General features: G+C 37.8%; 1 protein-coding gene across 6 annotated transcripts in view; it reads right to left on the reverse strand.

Moving 5' to 3' along the window:
• LOC150081989 (circadian locomoter output cycles protein kaput-like) overlaps positions 1 to 23,297 on the reverse strand; it is a 269,964-nt gene that overhangs the window by 129,932 nt on the left and 116,735 nt on the right. For all 6 annotated transcript variants that reach the window (XM_090379039.1, XM_090379036.1, XM_090379038.1 and 3 more), the window contains one exon: positions 18,957 to 19,048. In XM_090379039.1, the coding sequence (XP_090235165.1) occupies positions 18,957 to 19,048 (92 nt within the window). The remainder of the gene's footprint in view (positions 1 to 18,956; positions 19,049 to 23,297) is intronic.

Genomic DNA, 23,297 nt, shown 5'->3' on the forward strand with positions numbered 1-23,297 from the left:
CTTTTCGATCTTCTCTGGCTAAAAATCTCTCTACCTCATTGTGTCAAATTCATCTGTTGTCTCTACCATTCTCCCAACTCCACTATTCACTTGGAGCTCTTTGACTTCTCTTTGCAATTTGACTTTCTCTAGTACAACTTTCCTAACAGTGAGATAATTTTCATGGTGATTTTAATGTTCACAGCTCCAGATGGCTTCCATTTTCTAGTCACGCTGACTCAGCTGGTCGAGATGCTGAGGCTTTTGCAATTACTAATGACCTTGCACAGATTGTTCATTTACCTACAAGAATACCGGACAATCCTAACCATACAGCCAACACGCTTGATCTTTTTCTCACAAACAACCCTTCTAAGTACATGGTCGAAGTGAGTGGTCCTTTAGGCACCTCAGATCACAACTTGGTGATTGTCTCTTCTCCAATGGATCCTTTATCTCATGGCTATTCCCAACCTTGTATTGTTTGGCATTACAAGAATGCAAAATGGGATGCGAGATTTCTTTTCTTCTTTTCCTTGGTCAGATTACTGTTTCAAAACTTCTGATGTCAAAGTTTGCTCAGATCGTGTGAGTGAAATTATTTTTATAGGAATGGAATCCTTTATTCCACACTCTACTTTAAAATCTCGTCCTTTATTTAAACCTTGGTTTTCCAATAAATGTGCTAAGGCTATTCATCAAGAGAAGAATGTTGCATTTCATAATTGGCCTGTTTCCAATTCTTCAGTTTCATTTTCTGCCTACACCAAAGCTCGCAGCAATTATAAAGCAGTTATTAATCAGTCCAAACTAGATTTTGAACAGGCTAAGAGTACAAAACTTGCTTCTTGCCCTAATGGTAGCTGAGCATTCTGCTCTCTTGTCAAAGCTATTGGCCGCAACTTTTGCCCATCTCTGCTCCCCCTGTCAAAACCAGATGGTTCTGTTGTCACTTCAGCCAAGGATAAAGCTGACCTGCTAGCATCCTATTTTTCTTCCATCTCACGTATTAATGATGTTGGTAAAACACCTCCCACCATTAATAGCACACTCCTGTGGTCTTTGGTTAAAAGATGTCAGAAGGATTTTGAGGAATCTTGATGCTAAGAAAGCTCTAGGTCCTGATGGTATTTCTCCACTTGTTCTCAAAACCTGTGCTCCTGAACTTACTCTGTTCTTTGCTGCCTTTTTTCACTTTCTTATTCCAAAGGTGTTTTTCCTTCTGCTTGGAAAATTGCTCATATCCAGCCAGTTCCTAAGAAGGGTGACAAATCCCTCTCATCCAATTATCATCCCATTACAATTACCTCTACTCTTTCTAAAGTAACGGAGAAATCAATTAACCGCCAACTCTTAACCTACCTAGAAACCTTCCATCTGATCAACAATCACCAGTGTCAATCCACTAGTGATATTCTGGCTTATGTTACTCATTTATGGACAAATTCAATGGTAAAGTTTGGGGAAACAGAAGCAGTTGCTCTTGACATCTCAAAGGCTTTCAATCGTGTTTGGCATAAAGGTCTGATAAACAAGCTTCCATCTTATGGTTTGCCAACTGTTTTTTGTAATTGGTTATGCAGTTTTCTCTCTGATCGCTCACTGAGGGTGATGGTAGATGGCTCTCTGTCTTCTAACTTCTCCATTAATGCTGGTGTCCCCCAAGGTTCAATTCTTTCCCCCACTCTTTTCCTCTTGTATATTAATAACCTTCTTCCATTAACTGGAAATCCTATCCATGGTTTTGCCGATGATAGCACATTGCATTCCACTTTCCATTTTGCCCTGCTCTATGAGTTTCAACTTCTCAAATATCCGCTATCAATTCCTCAAATGCCAATCTCCAGGTAATTCTGCAGTGGAGCAAAGACAACTTAGTTGATTTCAATCATTCAAAACTAAAACTCAGTCTTGTTTTATATCTCGCAAAAAAGGATTCTTCTGCTCCTATGCTTATCTTTGGTGACACTCCGATTTCTAGAAAGTTGATATATCTCTTTTGAGGATTACCCTGACTTTTAATCTCTCTTGGCACAAGCACATTACAAATATTGCTTCCTCTGCATCTAAAAAACTTGGTTTTTCCTTTCGCTCTCAACTTTACTTTTCTTCCAAACAGCTGTTCACTCTATACAAATTGCAAATCCACCCTACCATGGAATATTGTTCCCACATCTGGAGTGGTGCCCCCAAAACCTCTCTCAGGCTTCTAGATTCCATTCAGAAGAGGCAGTTAGGTTAATTAATAACTCCTCTCTAACAGAGTCTCTGCACTCACTGTCTCATAGACGTACTGTTTCTGCTGCATGCCTTTTCTACAGATACTTCCATGAGCACTGTTCTGAATTGGCTTCTATAATTCCCGCTCTCTCTCTTTGAAAACAGCCAGAACATGTGCTGCTACCAGCCAACATCCATTTACTGTCCAACTTCAAACTCACAGAACCAACTTTTCATCTTTCTTGTTTATTCATTCAACTGTCGTTTTCTGGAACAACCTTCCCTCATACATATTTCGTGAAAATTACAGTCTACAGAAGTTCATATCTAATGTCAACAAATATCTTCTTTTGTCTTCTCAACCTCTGACACAAGCACGGTACTAATACCTCTCATGTTTGGGGTTTTCATAAAAAAAAAAAGTCAAGCTAATAGATAATTTCATTATCAAGTGCAATACCACAATTTTGCATAATGGAGTTCTTTTACATTTCAAGGGTGCAGCTTTAAAATGATTTTTGCAGGCTAGTCACTAGATAGCTACTGCACCAAGATAAAACATCTGGATTAGTTGGTGTATCATATTTCACACCTGTATTCTGCCAGCAGTGATTGGAGGGAGTCCCTATTTTGTCAGCGGCACGGGAGGAGAACCATGCTATATTAAAAGACTGGGTATAACAAAATGTTTTTTCACTTCATACAAGTTTCTCCTCCTACCACAACTTTTGCTTCACTACCTCAATGTACCATGAACAGTCAAACTAATGGAACAGACTTATCTGTCAAATGATCTAAAACGTCCAAAATCTTAATTCATGTCACAAATATACATGTTCTCAGTTCAAATCTTACAGACAAGTTTAAAATTATGGAAATTACTATTGTCTTTCAAATCTGTTAATTGTACTTTAGGCCTGAGCAAAGCTTCTTTTTCAAGACTCGCTAGGTTCATAATGTAAAATGAATGTCCATATTACTACGAGAGAACAAAACTAATTTGATATGTTTAACACAAAAAGCATAAGTATGTGATGGCACTAGTTGTTTATGGCTATCATTTTATTGTTGATTTGGTTTTTTTTTTTTTTTAGGAGCATTAGCAACTAAGGCCATATTGCTCCGAGAATATGCAGTGGTCATTCCTTGACCTTTCCGCATCCTCCGTATTTTGGTGGTGACGGGCTCGAACCCCGGTCTAATCAAGAAGCGTGTGCTACGCACTGTTGCTCCTTCCCACCTGGCTACGGAGGCACCCCTATCATTTTATATGCTCACTGCTAATTTTAAGTATAGTATTTTTATACTTTCAGTATAAAAATATTCATCAGAATGTATTAAACCTTAAGGTCAGTTTAACTGTATTCTGCTGTGTTATTTTTGACATGAATGTACAAGATCTACATTTCTAGTTTTTGTCAACAGTTACATTGTAGTAATGCATTCACTGCACCATGATGCATATATGTGGCATCAGGTTTTAAATCCACTTGGAGGGGAAACCACCTGACTTTAAAAAATAAGAAAAACCAGATTTTTTTTTTTTTTCAAGCAACCTTCAAGCAGAGGTTAATTAATTCAGTCATAGTGAGAAGAAATCCCAAAAATGTCTCTGCCTGCCACAATCCAGGTTGACTCAATCTTGTGGTTTTCAATCCCAGGTCAAAAATGATTGTTGGAAAAGCCAGCAGCAAAAGTGTTAAAACTAAGATCATTCACTAGACACTGCAGGTTTGCATATTGTTTTGTGTAGCATAAATATATAGCCACAGTTTTGTGTAGCATAAATATATGGCCACAGTTTTGTGTAGCATAAATACATGGCCACAGTTTTGTGTAGCATAAATATATGGCCACAGTTTTGTGTAGCATAAATATAGCCACAGTTCTGTGAATTTTGTTTTTATGGTCAAATCATGTCAACTCTACTGAAGTTAGCAAATGTACTTTACTCACTCTCCATATATAGGGTGTTGACAAATCTATATTAATTACTGTCACTGTCCAACATTTAATAAGATATTGCATTGTCAATTAAATTACAACAAACTTGCCCTCAACATGCTTAAGAGAGCCTACTGACTTCAACATGACACTTATCAAGTACTAGCTAAGTTGCAGCTGTCCCATTCAGCACAAAGAGTGGCGCCTCCTTAGCCAGGTGGGCAGGAGCAGCAGTATGTAGCACACGCTTCTTGATTAGACCAGGGCTCGAGCCCATGACCACCAAATACAGAAAGGTCAGGGAATGATGAGCGCATATCCCCGGGGCAATATGGCCTTTGTTGCTAATGCTCCTAAAAACCAAATAACAAACAAACAAAGCTGATGCAACAGGACAGCACCACTGGACGGACAAAAAAGCCTGTTCTGAGACCACTGTCAAGGTTAATTCCTGTTTGCATTAGTAAAAGACAGTTGGCTGATTAGTTGGGAGTATGCTAATACAGTAAAGCATTAGTTATCCAGAATAATTGATGTCAGATCTCTTCTGGATAATCGAACCAGAAAATTTTCCTGATAAGGTTAAATTTATTTAATCTTACCAGAAAATTAAGGTAAGATTAAATAAATTCAATCTAATAAATTTAATTAAGATTAAATAAAGTTAATTTAATCTAAGTTTAAGTTTAAAGTTAATTTAATCTAAGTTTACCTTACAATTAATCTTATTTAATTGTAAGGTAAGATTAAATAAATTTAATCTTACCTTACAATTAAATAAGATTAATTAAATAAAAAAAATTATAAACCAATCTTAAAAAACAGAAACATCCATCCAGGCATTTTTATGATTTTTAAACGCTCTCGGTTTTTTTGGACTTGCCGATAACAAGCACAGACAATCTGTGCCATCATGGTGGCATTTGCACACACAACAACTGTTTGTTTGTTATTTGGTTTTTAGGAGCATTAGCAACTAAGGCTATATTGCTCCAGGATATGCGGTGGTCATTCCTTGACCTTTCCGCATCCTTGTGTACTACGCACTGCTGCTCCTTCCCATCTGGCTACGGAGGCGCCACACAACAACTGTAACTCGCTCTTTTCTCATCTTAAAACCTAGTGCAGGCATTTCTTTTAGTGGCTAGGGTTTTTCACGGTAATTCTTTCCATCATAATAAGCCCAACTCAACAACATTATAAATGTTTTCTTTCTCGTAATTTGCTATAACTGAAGCAAACTTACTTTTCAAAGGACACTGCTGCCGATTCGCCTGCAGAAAGTTTCTCGCATTGAATATCTAGCTTGCGTATACCATGTCTCAGTTTAAAGGTTTTCAGCCAACCTGTACTTACCTATTAATTTTCAATTAAAATCCAATGCTTTTTCACACAACATCGGGCAAGACATTTTTCTTGATGTCGTAAATTGTTAAAGTCCCCACATTAAACTCTTTAGAGAGATTTCCTAAATTTTCACCTTTTCTAATTCTATTAATAATTTCCATTTTTTGTTGCAATGTTAAAACTATGCATTTTCTTTTCATTCACATTTTACCCTAAAAAATTGAGAAAAATAATAAATCGCACAGTTTTGAGCTCATATTATTCTTACCGAATCTGGAGCTAAACTAATCTGAAATTCACTCATGGTTTCCGAGAAAACACAGTAGTCTGATATTTTTCAAAAGCACATTTCTGAATGTCACATAGAATTCTAGAGGTCACAACCATAAAACAATAAAAACAATTTGCAGTTTTCAGTTTATTGGGTTTTTTTGTTTGTACAATCTGTTATAAACAGGTAGTAAACTCGATCTTTTGCTTATTATAATCAAAATTCAATTTGCAAACATGATTGCTATAACTGGAGCTTACTGTATTACCGTTAATAAAAAAAAAGAAGAAATATCACCTGAGAGAGCATAAATTGAATAATCACCTGAGATGGCATAAATTCAAATTGAGGAAGGACAAATGTAAGATAGATGTGCGGAAATTTGCCTTTAGTCAGCGGGTAGTTGGTTGGTGGAACAGACTTCCATCCCTTGTCGTGGAAGTTGATAGCCTAAATAAATTTAAGGCTCAGTTGGACAGGTATTTCTAACGAACGGAGGGGTGAAATGGGAGTGTTTTTTTTTTTTTTGGCTGATGCTCCATAAGCTTGCTTTCTTGCATCATATGCCTCTACTAATGCTAATCAGCCTTTTAAATTATTCCAGATAACCAACGTTCTACTGTATATACTTGATAAAGGATATTTTTTGTGCTCCAGAGATTGATAAGACTGCTAAGTCTCTTCCAACTCAAGCAAAGCAATTTTAAAGGTTGGCCCTGAACATTCCTCTCCTTCCAACAGTGACATTAAGAAATTGTCCTAAACTGAAGCTGAACTTGGGTGATATTACAGTTAGGACTATTTTGGAAATGACAATAAGGTTATTATAGTTTAGCAAAACAGTACTAGGGATGCTAATCTGGTAACGATCAATCCTAAAGTTAAAAACTCTGGCCCCATCATTAAAATATCCCAGGCTCCTACACCTAGAAATGGTGTAGGAGCCTGGGATATGATGTTGACCTAGAAATGAATGCAGAAGAATCAATGTGGGTTCTATTCAGTCAGAATTTCTGAGCCTGCTGTTTCACATGATGAATTTGGCCAAGATTCTTTTGTCTACTTTTAGAGTAAAAATAGCATTAGCATAGGAACATGATGCAAGAAAGCAAGCTTATATAGCATCAGCCAAAAAAAAACCCACATTATTTCACCCATCCACTTGCTCCAAATGTTTGTCTAGTTCTACCTTGAATCTATTTAAGCTATCAACTTCTACAACGACAGATGGAAGTTTATTCCAGCAATCAACCACCCACTGGTTAAAGGCAAACTTACGCACATCTATCCTACAACTGACTTTCCTCAATTTCAATTTATGCCCTCTCAGGTGATTTTTCTGAGCAAGAAGAAGAATCCCATCAGCATTGAGCATGCTCAAACCATTCGAGGCTTTATACACCTCAATCTGATCACCTCGCAGGGGCCTAGTCTTCAGATACTGCAATTTCCAAAACTTAAGCCTTTCTTAGTAAGAGCAACCCTTTGTTCCATTCACTAATCTTGTTGCCCTTCTCTGTACTTGTTCCAACAGTTCTACATCCTTCTTAAAATGAGGCCTCCAGAGCTGTATACAGTATTCAAGGTGTGGCCTGACCATTGCCTTATACAAGGGGATAAACACCTCCTTATCCCTGCTAGAAAAATTCCTGTATATCATTGACAAGACACCATGAGCTACTCCTGCACACCATCTGCACTGCTCAGAAAACTTCATATCTGCCCGCAAAATTACCCCTACCAATGTCATTGTAGTACCACACAGTTGATATGTTACTCTGGTGTTACTGCTTCCCACATGCAGTTCTTTACATTTGTAAATGTTAAACTTCAGTTGCCACCTCTGCTCAACCAGCCCATCTGCTCAACTTTACTAGATCCTGTTGCAGCAGCATACTATCATTAGTGTCATTAACAACCCTGCCGACCTTCGTATCGTCTGCAAACTTGGACATCAAGCCTAATATACCACCATTAATATATCATTAATAAATACAAAAAACAACAATGGACCAAACACAGAAACTTGGGGAACTCCACTAATAACATTAGTCGATGAAGGGCAGTATCCATTGATTACCACTCTCTGTCTTCTCCCACTCAATCATCCCTTTATCCATAGCAGCAATTTGCCTCCAATTCCATATTGCTCCAATTTGTGCAACAGTCTTCCTTGTACAACAGCATCAAAAGTCTTTCTAAGATCGAAATATGATATCAAAATTATTCTTTGCATCCAGTTCCTTTGTGACCACATCATAGTATCCAATCAAATTGGTCAGACAAGACGTCCCCTTAACAAACCCATGCTGTGTCCGAGCTATAACTGAAGTCTTGTCTAGATGATCCTGCAATGGTTTTTTAACCATTGCCTCCATTAATTTCCCTGGAACAGAAACTAAACTAACAGGTCTGTAATTACCTGTGTCTCCCCTTGATCCTACTTTGCGGATTAGGGTCACATTTGCATATCTCCAGTCCATGGGTACCTCCCCTGACTCCAAGGAAGATCCTCATAATTATGGCTAAGTGTTTGCTGTCTCCTTTAATATAACTGGATAGATTCCATCAACCCCAGGTGCCTTTCTTATGTTTATCTTCAACAATTTCTCCTCCACTTTACTCTCAGTTATTACAAGATTATCTAGCTTACTGCCAGAATTTAATACACCTCTGGCATTCCCTTCCCTGAATAACTCCTCATGTGTCAAGGTAGATGCAAAATATTCATTTAGTTTGTTAGCTACCTGAGCAGGATCATCGTCAGTTGAACCATCGATATCAAGTGGACAAATCTGATTCATCCCCTTCCTTCTAAAGTTTACATAAGTAAAGAACTCTTTGCTGTTTTTCTTTGCATCCTTTCCCAAAGATTTCTCGTAATCTGCCTTTACCTGCCTATTCTCCTTTGTGACTTGGTTAGAGACCAGCTTATATCTATCATAGGCTTCCGTGTCACCTGTTAATTTATACATATTCCATGCATTTTTCTTCTGCCACATGAATACGTGGTAATGGATGCAACTGATTCATTGAAATTTCTTTATGCCCCCCTCAGAACTTTCTTAAAAAGTCAGAGCAAATTTTTATAGGCTGGCAAAATTAAAAGTTTAAACCTTTTTATACTTGGTAACCATTATTTTGGGTTTGGATGTACAGGGGGCAGACAAAATAATGGAAACACTTGATATGAAAGTTTCAGTGTTTGAAATGGATGTGTAACATATTTATGAACAAGCTATCCTGATTTTTTTTTTTTTTTTTTTTTTTGTATCTTGCATGTAGCACTGTAAAGGAAAGATGATAAAATCTGATGTCTATTTAGAGGTGACATAAAAAGGTGCAGGAAGAAACTGAGCCACCTCTCTGAATTCCAAAAGGTCAAATTGTTGGTACATGTCCATTAGAGGAATCAGTGATTAAAACTGCTGATTTCACAGCAAACTATATCAAGAGTGATTACTGCATTCACTAAGTATGGAAAAACAAAATAAGGCAGGGTGAATTGTGGCAGAAAATCAAAGCTGACTTGAAAGAGACCGCCAGACACTGAAAGGATTGTAGCCTGAAAACATTAAACTACTACCTCAAAAATAACTCCTTAACTTAATGTGAGTCTCAGAAATCCAGTTTCTCTAACAAAACTGGTTCACCAAGAACTTCATAAAACTGAAATTTATGACAGAGTCATTATTGCCAAGTCACTCGTTTCTGATGGTAATACTAGAAAGAGGATGTGATGGTATAAGGAGTGGGAAAATTGGACACTTGATGATTGGAAACATGATTTTCAGATGAATCATCATTCTCACTTTTTCCAACGTCAGTTAAAGTTCACGTTTGGTGAATGCACCATCCAGACTGTCTTGTGCAAACCGTCAAACTGGAGTCATCCAGACTGTCTTGTGCAAACCGTCTCCTCCTCCTCCAAAATGGAAGAGGAGAAGAACCAATAATGGTTTGGGCAGCAATATATGTTGCTATTCTTTAGGTCCTATCATCACTCTGAATGGGTGAATTATTGCCACAAATTACCCTGGTATTCTGAGTGACCTGGTTCATCACATGGTACAAACATTTTTTCACAGACAATGCCACATTTCAAGATGATAATGCTCCAAAGCGAACCATATGTATCCAATCTTGGTTTGAGGAGCATGAAACTGAGGCTAAGCACCTCACATGGCCTGCACAATTACTAGAGTAAAATGTTAGTGAGCCACTGTGAGCATATTTCCTCCACCATCAATCACTCAAGGAGTTTGAAACATTCCTCCATGAAGAATGGTCCAATATTCCTCTTAATACAGTTCAAGATTTATTTGAATCTATTCCATATAGAATACAAATGTTTTAATAGCAAATGGTGGTCCAACACCATATTAGTGCATACTTGTGACTGTTATCATTATTTACAGTGTTTCCATTATTTTGTCCACCCCCTGTAGTAGGCAGATTATGTGTGCTCATCCTGGTTAAAGGCATTCCTACCCATAGCTTGACACTATAAACAGCAACAGATTTGCTGTTTTTAGTGTCAAGCTAAGAAAATAGCAAATTTACCTGTGTGGACAAAAAGTAAGTGTGATTCTACACATTCAGTATGTGACAAGATTTGCCCTGCACAACTGAGAACTTCTCAGCTTATTAGGAAACAAACTAAAGAATTAGTCTTAACTAGTACAATGGGGGAGGAAGGTGAGGAAAATTCTTTGCCTACTCTTTGGAATAGAAATCATTTATATGGATGGTGTGATATAAGGAATAGAATTATTCTATCTAGAAACTGAATTTTTTCTTATCAACTCCTTAGATTGAATTTTTTGGCCTAATAATTTCTTTTATCATCTATGAATATTTCTGCAACCAGCACAGGAGGAGAATTAGACAAGGATTTACAGCAACTGAGTATGCCTGTTAGTGGATGCTACTGCTACAACTAGGTGCTTGCTTGTCGTCAAGAAGAGTCATTTCTAGGGAAAGAAAAAAACTGTTGTTTTCCTTCCAGGACCTCCAATGTTGTTCCCCCCCCACCAACTCAGGAGATTAGCTATTAGTATGCTTAACATTACTGCAGTCATGAAGAGATGGCTAACATCTGAAAGTGACAGAATTCACTGTCAAATTTAACTTCCATCTTGTGAGAATCAATGAGTGGTGGCATTTGCCTGTTCTCCACCATGGCTGACCTAATCCTTTCCCACTAACGATATCACACTTCCTAACTTTAAGCAACAGCCATCCACATTTGTGCACTTTCAGTGTCCATTGGTCAACATGATAATTTCAGCTTCTAGTTAATCTCTATCACAGAACCATCTAACATTAAATTTGTGCTGGTGACTTAAACTCTAGTAAATCACTTCCCATTGATATTGCCACTCGCTTGTAAAGCCAGCTCTTAATTCCTACTAAGAATGCTGCCAGGTTTAACAGAATCTTTACTAACACCCACATTGCTGTTTATGACAAAAATCTACCAATTTAGTTTTACTCAAACTAGCTTCTCCTGCAATCTTACAGTGATAGTGACTTGCTGTCTCACAACCACAGCTTCTAGGTCTCTGGGCAAGATAGTTCTATCACCACTTTTGCTGAACTAAATCTTGCTAAGTTCTTGCTCAATAGTCAGTCTGCCTTCTGATTCCTCTCAATGAAGCCTGTTTTTTTGGTTGGCTCATTAGCTTGCATTCATTTTATGTGTGAACAATGTCTAGGTGTTTTTTTTTTTTTGGTAGTTGTTGGCGCATAGGCTTCTGTGGCCATAATGCACCTCCCAAGGTTTTTGCAGTACTTTGAGCCAAGCCAGAGGCGGAAATCAAACCTGCAACCTTTGGGTTGCCAGGCAGGCACTTTACCCACCCGGCTAGCCCAGTCGGCATGTCTAGGTGTGAGCAATCTCTACCATATCACCAAGATTTGGTAGAGATCCAACTTATTCACCATCTTCAGAATAAGCAGAAAGCATTTCAGACATACTGAAGGCAGCTCTCTCACCAGTACCTATATGATATGCTAAAACAGACCCTAACTCTGGTTATCAATGCCCAGTCTCAAAAAGGAAAGAGCACCTTTTCACAAAAAAAAATTCATCCTCCAAGATTTTCAGATGGAAGTCTAGGCTGATCACATTATCAGATTTGGGAGAGTCATCTCATCTACTAATGCAATGCCAATGTCTGAGGATGAAATAGAGATCTTGGACATGTCTAAAATCTCTATATCATCCTCAGACTTAAGGTGGCTGATCAACTCCCCCCCCACCAATCTTCTCTGCAATAGAACCAGACTGCTGCCTCAAAATCAGTAGCCTTTTCTTCCTATATATCTTAGCAAATCTCCACAACCTAACTCTTACTGAAGCTTATATACCTCTAGACTGAAACAATATAGGTTTACTCCTGTGCTCATGTGTGCAAGGCCACAAGACTTCAAGCCTAACTCTATTTGCTCCCCCTTGCTTTTAGACAGAACTCTCTTGAAACCACTTTCTAACCAAACTTTTGCTTCCAAACCAGCATCAACTCACTATGGCACCTTAGCACATTCAATTGAAACATATCTTCTTCAACACATTTCCATGATTTATGCAACATAGCAGAATAAGAATGCTCACTGTTTCTACCTTGATATTACTGCTGTCTTCAGTTTGGTTGCTCTGCTACAAAACTATTACTGCATCTCAGGACCCCTACTGCACGTAGCTCAACAATTACTTTATGATTGTACTCTCATCTTCTCCAATATAAACACAACCTAGATTCAGAACATCAGCTTAGGCTTATCCCGAGGGGCCTTCTCATCCATATTATTTCCTCTTCCTGCAAGTTACCCTAATTTCGGCTCTTACGCTAATGACATTTTTTAGGCTTTATCAGGTTCTTCTAGGAAATTTGAACCTTCTCAATCCACCATATGCAACTCAACAACTTATTGATTACTTCCTGGATTATGGTGAAGTAGTTTTGGTCTTTATGAACTCTTCAAAGACCCAATAGCTACAGTTTGCTCCTTCCATAACTTCCTCTTTCCTACAATCTGAAGTAATTTCCTGTTTAATACCTGCTAAAAATGCAATGCTAATTCGAATGATCAATGTTCAATCTTAAAAAAGGAAAGACCATCTTTTCACAAAAACCTCATTCATCCTTCTGCCTTGCAAACCAGATTAGATTTTAAGAGGTACATCTGGATTCTAAACTTTTCTTCTCAGTCCACTGAACAAAGCTTTGTTCTGGCATTCTAACAGCTTTCTGGTTAATGAAGTGCGACCTTGCTCTCATTCATAATCCAAACACTATAGGGAAATACTTTTTTATCTATATTCTATTTCATTTTCTCTATGCATCATTAATATGGTCTTTCATAACCAACTGTAGTAACAAACTGAAATCATGCCTGCTACTGTTTGCTGACAATATAAATGTATTGTTTTTTGTCTCTTTTTGATCACTGGCCAAAATGAGTTTAACATCTGAGACATTCTTCAGTAGCAAATTCCACCAAAGAAAAAACTACAAGAGACACTATTTCTTCAGTCAACTTTCCAGAATAAACCAATGTTATCCTTCATTCGTCATTTCAATCCTCACCCTGATGTCTAATTCACTAAAAAGTGTACACAAAATATATTTTAGACAAACTGAAAAACTTCTAACTTCAGCAGACCTGTTATTCCAGTTTCAATGAACTTTTTTACATTATCACTTTATTCCTTTGCCCTGTTTTGTGTATTATTAGGTTTTTATTCAATATAAACCCCTCTAACTTGTCTGACTAGCTAGTTTACACCTACTTTTTTGGTGAGCAATGAAAGATTTTATATACATATATATCAGAAAGAATGAAAAAAATTGTTTCACTAAAAACTATACAAACCAAAACAAATGAAAAAGTCACTAAACATTTTAGATCTTTAGAAATGCACAATGACGGCAGCCTTACGGGGAGGGGAATATCCCACACAGACGAACAAAAGTCTCCATTAGTAGCCTATGCATGCACAGAATAAAATTAGCACTGTACACTGAGTTGGCTTTACATTAGCAATACCCTCTTGTGTAGAAATGGACTGGTCTGTGATGTTGGTAAAGACTCAATGTTGGGAATGGCTGATATAAGATTGTAGTTTGTATATGTGGCAATCAATTTTTGAGCATCTGCAAGGAAGAATGGATCAGTGTCAAGATCTTTCTGACTTTGAATGTGGAATGATTGTGGGGTAAAATATGCAGGGTGCCAGTATCTCAATGAGAGCCAACACAATTAAGCGCTCTTGTTATATGATGTCATAAGTCTACCTCGACTGGCTCAATAGCATTTGAACAACCAGCCAAAGGTTACACATGGGACAGCCACATGGTCAATGCATGTGGTGATAAATAATCATTTCTTGTCTCGTAACACAGCAGTGATGCAGCACAGTGGCCCAGCTAACCATCCAGTACAATATAAAAATAGCAAGACCAATATCCACATGGCCTATGCACCGGACATTAGCTCATATAAGCTATGGCAGGCAATGGCCATCACAGATATTCATGCTCAGCATAAGACAAGAACTGATGACCTAGTTGTGACTTATTTACACAAAATGAGAGATGCCAAGAGGCTTACTTCTTTGGCTAATAAAATTTTAATGCAGATAGCCTCAAACTACTAATTCATATTATGATAATATTTAGTACATTTGGGTGATTACTACATACTTGAATTTAAAGAAAAACTGGAGTTTTGCACATTGAGTGTCATTATTATAGCCCTTCACAACTTATCTTGGACGCTACTAGGCTTTACATACCAACTAAGAAATATTGTTCAAGATTTAGGCCAAAATGGATGTCAGATGAACTAATGAGGCATATGGCAGAGAAGAAAAATGCACGGGATACTTACAAATTAACACATGACACAGAAGCCTATGATAGATACAAGTTGATATGCAACCAAGTTACAAAGGAGGTTAGGCAGGCGAAGGCAGATTACGAGAAATCCTTGGCAAGGGATGCAAAGAAAAACAGCAAAGAGTTCTTTACTTATGTAAACTATAGAAGGAAGGGGATGAATCAGATTGGTCCACTTGATATCAATGGGTCAAATGTTGATGATCCTGCTCAGGTAGCTAACAAACTAAATGAATATTTTGCATCGACATTCACACATGAGGAGTTATTCAGCGAGGGGAATGCCAGAGGTGTATTCAACTCTAGCAGTAAGCTACAGAATCTTGAAATAACTGGGAGTAAAGTGGAGGAGAAACTGTTGAAGATAAACACAAGAAAGGCACCCGGGGTGGATGGGATCTATCCAGTTATATTAAAGGAGGCAGCAAAGGAAGTAAGCAAACCCTTAGCCATAATTATGAGAGCTTCCTTGGACTCAGGGGAGGTACCCATAGACTGGAAATGTGCAAATGTGACCCCAATTCACAAAGGAGGATCAAAGGCTGACACAAGTAATTATAGACCTGTGAGCTTAACTTCTGTTCCAGGAAAATTAATGGAGGCACTGGTTAAAGAGAAGCACTGAAGGATCATTTAGACAAGACTTCAGTTATAGCTCGGACACAGCATGGTTTTGTTAAGGGGAAGTCTTGCCTGACCAATCTGATTGGATACTATGATGCAGTCACAAAAGAACTGGATGCAGGGAATAGCTTTGATATTATATACTTGGATCTTAGAAAGGCTTTTGATACTGTTGCACATGGAAGACTGCTACACAAATTGGAGCAGTGTGACATTGGAGGCAAATTGCTGCTATGGATAAAGGGGTGGTTGAGGGGGAGAAGACAGAGAGTGGTAATCAATGGACACTGCTCATCGTGGACTAATGTTATTAGTGGAGTCCCTCAGGGCTCAGTGTTGGGTCCATTATTGTTTTCTGTATTTATAAATGATATTGATGATGGTATATCAAGCTTAATGTCCAAGTTTGCAGACGATACAAAGGTTGGCAGGGTTGTCAAGGACATTACTGACACCATGCTACTGCAACAGGATCTGGAAAGGTTGAGCAGATGAGCTGAGAGGTGGCAAATGAAGTTTAACATTGACAAATGTAAAGTGCTACACATGGGAAACAGGAACCCCAGAGCAACGTATCAACTCTGTGGTACTACACTGACAGTGGTAGAGAATGAAAGGGACTTGGGGGTGGTTGTGCAGGCAGATATGAAGTTCTCTGAGCAGTGCAGACGAGCTGCAAGAGTAGCTCATGGAGTATTGTCAATGATATACAGGAATTTTTCCAGCAGGGATAAGGAAGTGATTATTCCCTTGTATAAGGCAATGGTCAGGCCACACCTAGAGTACTGTATACAGGTCTGGAGGCCTCATTTCAAGAAGGATGTAGAGCTGCTGGAACGAGTACAGAGAAGGGCAACAAGATTAGTGAATGGAACAAAGGGGTGCTCTTACGAAGAAAGGCTTATGTTTTGCAAATTACAGTGTCTGGAGACTAGGCACCAGTGAGGTGATCTGATAGAGGTGTATAAAGCCTTGAATGGTTTGAGCATGCTCAATGCTGATGGGATTCTTCCTCTAGCTCAGAATAATCACCTGAGAGGGCATAAATTCAAATTGAGGAAAGACAGATGTAGGATAGACGTGCGGAAATTTGCCTTTAGCCAGCGGGTGGTTGGTTGGTGGAACAGACTTCCATCCCTTGTAGTGGAGGTTGATAGCCTAAATAAGTTTAAGGCTCAGTTGGACAGGTATTTTGAACGAACAGAGGGTTGAAGTGGAAGTGGGTTTTTTTTTTTTTTTTTGGCTGATGCTGCATAAGCTTGCTTTCTTGCATCAAATGCCTCTACTAATGCTAATGCTAATTGCCTTTCACTTATACTTTGATTAAGTAACACTTCCCATTAGAGAAGGTCATCAGCTTGATTGTCAGCTCTTATTCTTCTTAGTATCTGGCTGCCAACCAATGAGAGGCCAAATAGATTCAAAACAGTGCTTTCCAGATAGTGGTACCCAACTGAGAATAAGTAACAGTGTCTGTATTGGGGAAGTGTTACTTATTCAAAGTATATGGGGAAGGCAATTCATTGTGAAGAATTTTGCAATGAAATGTTACAATAATGATGCCTAACACGGAAAAACTTCAGCGTGTCTTAAAATTTAAGTATGTAATAATGATCCAACAAAACTTTTATATAGGGTGAGGTTTTCTTCCTTAAAATTTTATTCATCCATTAATGCGTAAGTGGTTTTGAAAACTTTTCCCAGTATGGGCTACTATCTCTTATTTTTGTTTCCAACTAATTGTAGACAATTTATAATAGACAGCAAAATGAAAAATGCCCTGAAAATGTCAGGATATTGCACTAAAAATAAAGTTACAGGCATGTGCTGGAATGGTGATGGCTGTCAATTTTTTTTAAGACTAGTATAGTGTGATTTTCATTAATTATATCTTCAAAAGGCTAATAACATTACAGAGACATATTATTCCAAGTTGCTGTCCTGTCTGAATGCAGTCCCGAGAGCGAACACTAAAGAACGATGGGAGGGGGGAAAATGTGTGCCGCTGCTCCACAACTGTTCCTGTAATTCAGGTGCTGATACATGGATAGCAAGTTAATATGGCTTTAAAATTTTGTTATACCCACCACATCCCCTAACTATGCTTTAATTTTTCCTCTCTTTCGATCACTGACATTCTTTTGCACAGCAACAATGTTCCTGAATGATGATGAAATAGTGATTTTTGAGGCTGAGTCACTGTAACAGTGGGATATTTGCCAGTAAATGTAAAATGAACAAACAATACTGTTTCTCTAATTCTATAACACTACCTCTTATTAAACTAGAAGCATTTAAAATGAAACACGAAATAGCAAAGCTAATTTTTTTAAATCCCAATATACATAAAGGTTCCTGGAATTAAATTCCTAATTGGCATTTTGGAGCTTCATTTTAAGTAAAATGATATGAGCCTGCAAAGAAAATATAGCAATGCTGCTTATATTTGTAATAATGGCAAAAGCATTTTACCATTTTAATGGCGATTTTAGTTCACAGTACACTTCATATATGAACTATTTCATATAGCAGTGCATAATAATAATAACCCAATAAATCTTCACTATAAGCAACTAATTGAAATTTAACTTTACCAGCGTATGTACGTATATATGTTTTTCAAGGTTGTTTCAAACAGCATTTCATGTGTTTCAAAGTACATTACAAATCTTCCACGTCCATTATCAATTTATAAGTAATTGCAGACAGAGTTTATAGTAGATGGCAGCACGAAAATAGATTTTAAAATTAGAGGGGGGATCAATACCAGTTGCCTGACTTGGCTTACAAAAGACAAAATTCTCTGGAATTCAGATCTAAAAGTTGATGGAACTGAATAAAATGATATTTAAATAGATGTAGAAGATATTATTACATCAAAAAAATAACATTATTTTATGAATTTAAAAAAATTTTTTTTTTTTTTTTTTTTTTTGCATTTTTAAAATTCTGATTTGATTGTTGAAGAATTTCACTCTATTGCAGTGGGGGCCATATTCAAAGTAAGATTTGTTTTGCAGGCCACACTCAGTGATTCGAGAAAAATTAGTGTGTTACATTTTCGATGAAGTGTACTGCACATGCACTTTTGCACAGCCACCAAGGTCAAGCAGAAGGCGTGCCATAATTGGAGTACAGGAACATTTTGCTAGCACCTCATACACTCTCACTCTCTCTCTCTTCCCTGGTCGGGCATGCACATATTTAAAACAAGACATAGATAAAAGAAACAGAATTCACAAACCACGTGGCTTTGTAACTTCAACACTCTCACATATTCGCTGCATGAGCTCCACAGTCTCTTAAATTTGTTTATTTCCTTTTATTTTAGTGTCAAATATACATGGTTGCTGAAATAATAAACAAAATTTAAAATGATGTTTTATTTCACTTTCTGTGTGGGCCATATAAAAATTATTCATGGGCTGCACTAGCTAGCAGGCAGTAGGTTGGACTACCACTGATTTACTGGGCAATCAAGTCAAAATAAGAAAAATTAATATTTTAAAGAAATTATGTATAATGGTTTTTTTTTGTTTCAAAATTTTAGGGAGAAGCCCACCCCACAGAGACCATCACTGCCAAAAAACTTTCAGATCACAGCTCAGGCACATCCAAGAAACTCACTCTGGAAAAGAATTATTAAAATGAACAGCAAAGAAACTCACCTCAAGAAGCTCTTGAATGATATCCGAAGTGAAAAGGCTTGGTTTCCAATGAAAAGAGCCCTTTGATGATCGACATTTACGACTTAGTGAACCTAAAAAATATATAATGAAAATAAAAGTTGCTCAGTTTACAATCTATAATATTTATATGAAATATATTGAGTAGAGGACATAATATATAACATATATACTTATTAATCTTATTCAATTTCATTGTCAATTGAATTGTACTTTTTTAACTAAATAAATATAGTGACCTAGTTTTTACAAATGTAACAAAAATTAATATATATAAGTTGACAGGGGATAAGAAAGTCATATAACGTAACTTGGAGATAATATTTGATACCGAAATACATATATATAATGTTATAACTGCATTGGGATATAAGTTTGGGGTTATATTTTGTATTGGAATTTTATTGAACTTGAATAAAAATCATGCCCCAGACCAGAGCAGCAAAGCAAAAGGCTCAAACTAATGGAAGTGCTGTTGCTCAAGGGAGAACTGAGGGGAGCGGTTGTCCTCTGAATCATAGTCTATTGAAACGCACTGCTTGTTTGATGTTAGTGGAGCAATCAGGAACGGGACATGATATGCCAAGGGGAATGTCTTTATGTGTGCGGGATGTAAGGAGTGTGAGGAAATGAGGCACCAACTCAGCATTGTTATGGGCTTATATGAGAGCTTAAAGGACAGGGTGTATGACCTCAAAGGATTTAAATTGAGGGGCCCATCAAGACCTCAGCTGCCCACATCAATGCCAGGGCATAACATCACATAACACAGCGGCAACCCCCAAGGCAGAATGCACTAGTACCAAAGGAACTAGTTGTTGTAGGTGAATCTATTGTCAGGAAAATGGGAAACATATTGTGCAAAAAGGATAGATGGAACAGGGCAAGGCAATGGGGATTTCCAGGATTGCTGGGAGTCATAGTGGAACAAGTAAATACATGGACTGTGTTAGGGTAACTATGAGTAGAAACAGGTGCATGTATACTTGCACATACACCAATGCTAAGAGTACAGTTAATAAATTCAATGAGCTTGAAGTGCTAGTCAAGACATCAAAGGCAGATATTGTTGGGATATCAGAGATGTGGTGTCACAGACATAAGCAGTGCAGAATTGGAATTTGGGGAGTACAATGTGTACAGAAAGGATTGACAGAACAGGAAGGGAGGAGGGGTTATGCTGTTAGTTGAAAAACACATAAAATCTAAGGAACTGCATCCAATTGATGTTGGTGTACAATCAATGTTGAGTCTGTTTGGTGTGACATAAGCACTAGGAAATGAAAAATGAGATTATTTATTTATGTTGATGTTATTTGGTTTTTTTAGGAGCATTAGCAACTAAGGCCATATTGCTCCGGGGATATACGGTGGTCATTCCCTGACCTTTCCGCATCCTCCATATTTGGTGGTCACAGGCTCGAACCCCGGTCTAATCAAAAAGTGTGTGCTACGCACTGCTGCTCCTGCCCACCTGGCTACGGAAGCGCCGAAAAATGAGAGTAAGTGTATGTTATAGGCCTAATGAATCTGATGAGTATAATGAGCAATTGTGCAGAGAAATAGAGTGGGCCAGTAAATCAGAGTGTCTTATAATGGGGGATTTTAATTTCCCAGAGATTGACTGGAATTTGTAGGTTGGTTGCTCACACACTAGCAAGGCTTTTGTGGATTTATTGGACGATTGTTTTCTACAGCAGCATGTTCGGGAGAAAACTAGAGGGAGTAATACTCTTCATCTGATTATCAGTAGCGATTCTTCATGCATTAAGAATCTGCAGATAAAGGAACCACTAGGTGGCAGTGATCACAGTGTGCTGAAGTAGGATTTACTCAAAGAGGTAACTACCATCAAGGGTAAAGGGAAGGGTTTTTGCTTTCGTAAAGGTGACTATGGTGGTCTGACACAGTATTTAAATTCTATACGGTGGGACCAACTGATGTTACCAACAGCAAATTCAAAATGGGAAGCATTCAAAGAATTAATCTTGGAAGCTAATAGGTTTTTCATACCAACAAAGAAATATTGTTCAAGATTTAGGACTAAATGGATGTCAGATGAAGTAATTAGACCTGTGACAGAGAAGAAAAATGCATGGGATACATATAAAATAACAGGTGACACATAAGCCTATGACAGATATAAGCTAGTCTGTAACCAAGTCACAAAGGAGGTTAGGCAGGCGAAGGCGGATTACAAGAAATACAGCAAAGAGTTCTTTACTTATGTAAACTCTAGAAGGAAGAGCATGAATTAGATTGGTCCACTTGATATCGATGTTTCAAGTCTTGATGATCCTGCTCGGGTAGCTAACAAACTAAATGAATATTTTGCATCTACATTCATACATGAGGAGTTATTCAGGGAGGGGAATGCCAGAGGTGTATTAAACTCTGGCAGTAAGCTAGATAATCTTGTACTAACTGAGAGTAAAGTGGAGGAGAAATTGTTGAAGATAAACATAAGAAAGGCACCTGGGGTTGATGGAATCTATCCAGTTATATTAAATGAGGCGGAAAAATAAGTAAGCAAACCCTTAGCCATAATTATGAGAGCTTTTCTGGACTCATGGGAGGTACCCATGGACTGGAGATGTGCAAATGTGACCCCAATCCACAAAGGAGGATCAAAGGGAGATGCAGGTAATTACAGACTTCTTAGTTTAACTTCTGTTCCAGTGAAATTAATGGAGGCACTGGTTAAAGAAGCATTGTAGGATCATCTAGACAAGACTTCAGTTATAGCTCTGACACAGCATGGGTTTGTTAAGGGGAAATCTTGTGTGACCAATTTGATTGGATACTATGATGTAGTCACAAAGGAACTAGATGCAAAGAATAACTTTGATATCATATATTTGGATCTTAGAAAGGCCTTTGATACTGTTGCACATGGAAGACTGCTGCACAAATTGGAGCAGTGTGGCATTGGAGGTAAATTGCTGCTATGGATAAAGGGATGGTTGAGTGGGAGAAGACCGAGTGTGGTAATCAATGGAAATTGCTCTTTGTGGACTAATGTTATTAGTGGAGTACCTCAGGGTTCAGTGTTTGGTCCATTGTTGTTTTCTGTATTTATAAATGATACTGATGATGGTATATCAGGCTTAATGTCCAAGTTTTTTTGCAGACAATATGAAAGTTGGCAGGGTTGTTAATGACACTAATGACAGTATGCTGCTGTAACAGGATCTAGAAAAGTTGAGCAGATGGGCTGAGAGGCGGAAATGAAGTTTAACATTGACAAATGTAAAGTACTACATGTGGGAAGCAGTAACCCCAGAGTAACGTATCAACTCTGTAGTACTACACTGACAGTGGTAGAGAATGAAAAGGACCTGGGGATAATTGTGCAGGATGATATGAAGTTTTCTGAGCAGTGTAGACGGTCGGCAAGAGTAGCTCATGGTGTCTTGTCAATGATATAGAGGAATTTTCTATGATGTAGAGCTGTTGGAACAAGTACAGAGAAGGGCAACAAGATTAGTGAATGGAACAACGAGTTGCTCTTACAAAGAAAGGCTTAAGTTTTGCAAATTACATAGTCTGGAAACTAGGCACCTGCGAGGTGATCTGATTGAGGTGTATAAAGCCTTCAATGGTTTGACCATGCTCAGTGCTGATGGGTTTCTTCCTCTTGCTCAGAATAATCGCCTGAGAGGGCGTAAATTCAAATTGAGGAAAGACAGTTGTAAGATAGATGTGCAGAAGTTTGCCTTTAGTCAGCGGGTGGTTGATTGCTGGAACAAACTTTCATCTGTCATTGTAGTAGTTGATAGGTTAAATAGATTCAAGGCAGAACTTGACAAACATTTGGAGTGAGTGGATTATTGAAATAAGGGGTTTTTTTTTTTTGGATGATGCTATACTGAGAGGGTGTAAATTCAAATTGAGGAAAGACAGTTGTAAGATAGATGTGCAGAAGTTTGCCTTTAGCCAGCGGGTGGTTGATTGCTGGAACAAACTTTCATCTGTCATTGTAGTAGTTGATAGGTTAAATAGATTCAAGGCAGAACTTGACAAACATTTGGAGCGAGTGGATTATTGAAATAAGGGGTTTTTTTTTTTGGATGATGCTATATAAGCTTGTTTTCTTGCATCATGGGCCTTTGCTAATGCTAATGCTAAAGAGAGAAGAATTACAGTGTCAACTCAGGGTGGAGTTTCTGTGAACCTAGTCGTCATATTTCTCAGCATTTCCTGTTTTTAATGTTGCTTTAATTTTTGTTGTCCTAACAATAATGTCGCTGTAATTAGCTGACTTTTTTGTTTATTAAATATTTGTTTTGATATTTTATTTTGGTCTATCATATAGATATATTC

This window comes from Mastigoproctus giganteus, chromosome 8, assembly GCF_048544385.1.
Source record: "Mastigoproctus giganteus isolate SK-2022 chromosome 8, ASM4854438v1, whole genome shotgun sequence".
NCBI lineage: Eukaryota > Metazoa > Arthropoda > Arachnida > Uropygi > Thelyphonidae > Mastigoproctus > Mastigoproctus giganteus.